Source organism: Austrofundulus limnaeus, unplaced genomic scaffold (genome assembly GCF_001266775.1).
Source record: "Austrofundulus limnaeus strain Quisiro unplaced genomic scaffold, Austrofundulus_limnaeus-1.0 Scaffold337, whole genome shotgun sequence".
NCBI lineage: Eukaryota > Metazoa > Chordata > Actinopteri > Cyprinodontiformes > Rivulidae > Austrofundulus > Austrofundulus limnaeus.
In genome coordinates this window covers 495,600-496,829 of record NW_013952739.1, presented here as the reverse complement: position 1 = coordinate 496,829, position 1,230 = coordinate 495,600, and the positions used below count along the sequence as shown (strand labels likewise).

The 1,230-nt window shown below is 54.6% G+C and overlaps 1 protein-coding gene across 1 annotated transcript in view; it reads left to right on the top strand.

Annotated features, from left to right (window-relative positions):
* Positions 1-1,230, top strand: part of LOC106527684 (sodium channel protein type 4 subunit alpha) — a gene marked incomplete at its 5' end in the record, with an annotated part of 142,279 nt that overhangs the window by 109,665 nt on the left and 31,384 nt on the right. The window contains 1 exon segment of the mRNA XM_014022657.1: positions 574-697. Coding sequence (XP_013878111.1) covers positions 574-697 — 124 coding nt within the window.

The window sequence follows — 1,230 nt, the reverse complement described above, 5'->3', positions numbered from 1 at the left end:
TGTGTGTGTGTGTGTGTGTGTGTGTGTGTGTGTGTGTGTTACTGGGAACAGACGGTGGTTTTCCTGGCCGACACATCAACTCTTCTGAAGTTTGTGTTTCTGTTTCTGGAGCCAGAACTCCTGCTGGTTCTGTGGAACCGGACCTGCAGGGGAACCGGTTCTGATGGTCCCACAGGCAGGACAAACTTCTCTTAATGTTTCTGAGGACATAAAGATGGAAGCTGAGCGGTTTCAGTTCTGTGGTTCTGTTTAAAGCTGTGCAGAACTCAGACGTGTGGTTCTGATCCGGTACCAGGTGAACAGAACCAGTTTCTGTGACGTGAATCTGATGAGAGTCTGAAGATGTGAGGACAGCTCAGTGTGTGTTTTTATTTATTCAGTCAGAACTAAATCTACTTTAATTCTGAAAACTGAAATAAAACTTTTTTTTATAATAAAAATTTTTGGACTTTTTAATTGGAAACTAAGTAAAGTTTGGTTCTGTTTGGACCGGTCCTCAGAGTTCTGGTTCTGTTCCTGGTGTTTACCTGTTCAGGTGTTGGATCTGACCTTCTGATTGGTTGTCTCCTGCAGCAGAAAGATGACATCAGCCTATCAGAGGGCAGCACCGTGGACCTGAGGAAGCCCGGCGAGGAAGAGGACGAGTTCTCAGAGCTGGCTGAGGAGGCCATGGACCCTGACAACTGCTTCCCTGACGGTAAGAACCGGGTCAGGTCTGTGGGCCGGGTCAGGTCTGTGGACCGGGTCAGGTCTGTGGACCGGGTCAGGTCTGTGGACCGGGTCAGGTCTGTGGACCGGGTCAGGTCTGTGGACCGGGTCAGGTCTGTGGACCGGGTCAGGTCTGTGGACCGGGTCAGGTCTGTGGACTGGGTCAGGTCTGTGGACCGGGTCAGGTCTGTGGACCGGGTCAGGTCTGTGGACCGGGTCAGGTCTGTGGACTGGGTCAGGTCTGTGGACCGGGTCAGGTCTGTGGACCGGGTCAGGTCTGTGGACCGGGTCAGGTCTGTGGACTGGGTCAGGTCTGTGGACCGGGTCAGGTCTGTGGACCGGGTCAGGTCTGTGGACCGGGTCAGGTCTGTGGACTGGGTCAGGTCTGTGGACCGGGTCAGGTCTGTGGACCGGGTCAGGTCTGTGGACCGGGTCAGGTCTGTGGACTGGGTCAGGTCTGTGGACCGGGTCAGGTCTGTGGACCGGGTCAGGTCTGTGGACCGGGTCAGGTCTGTGGACTGG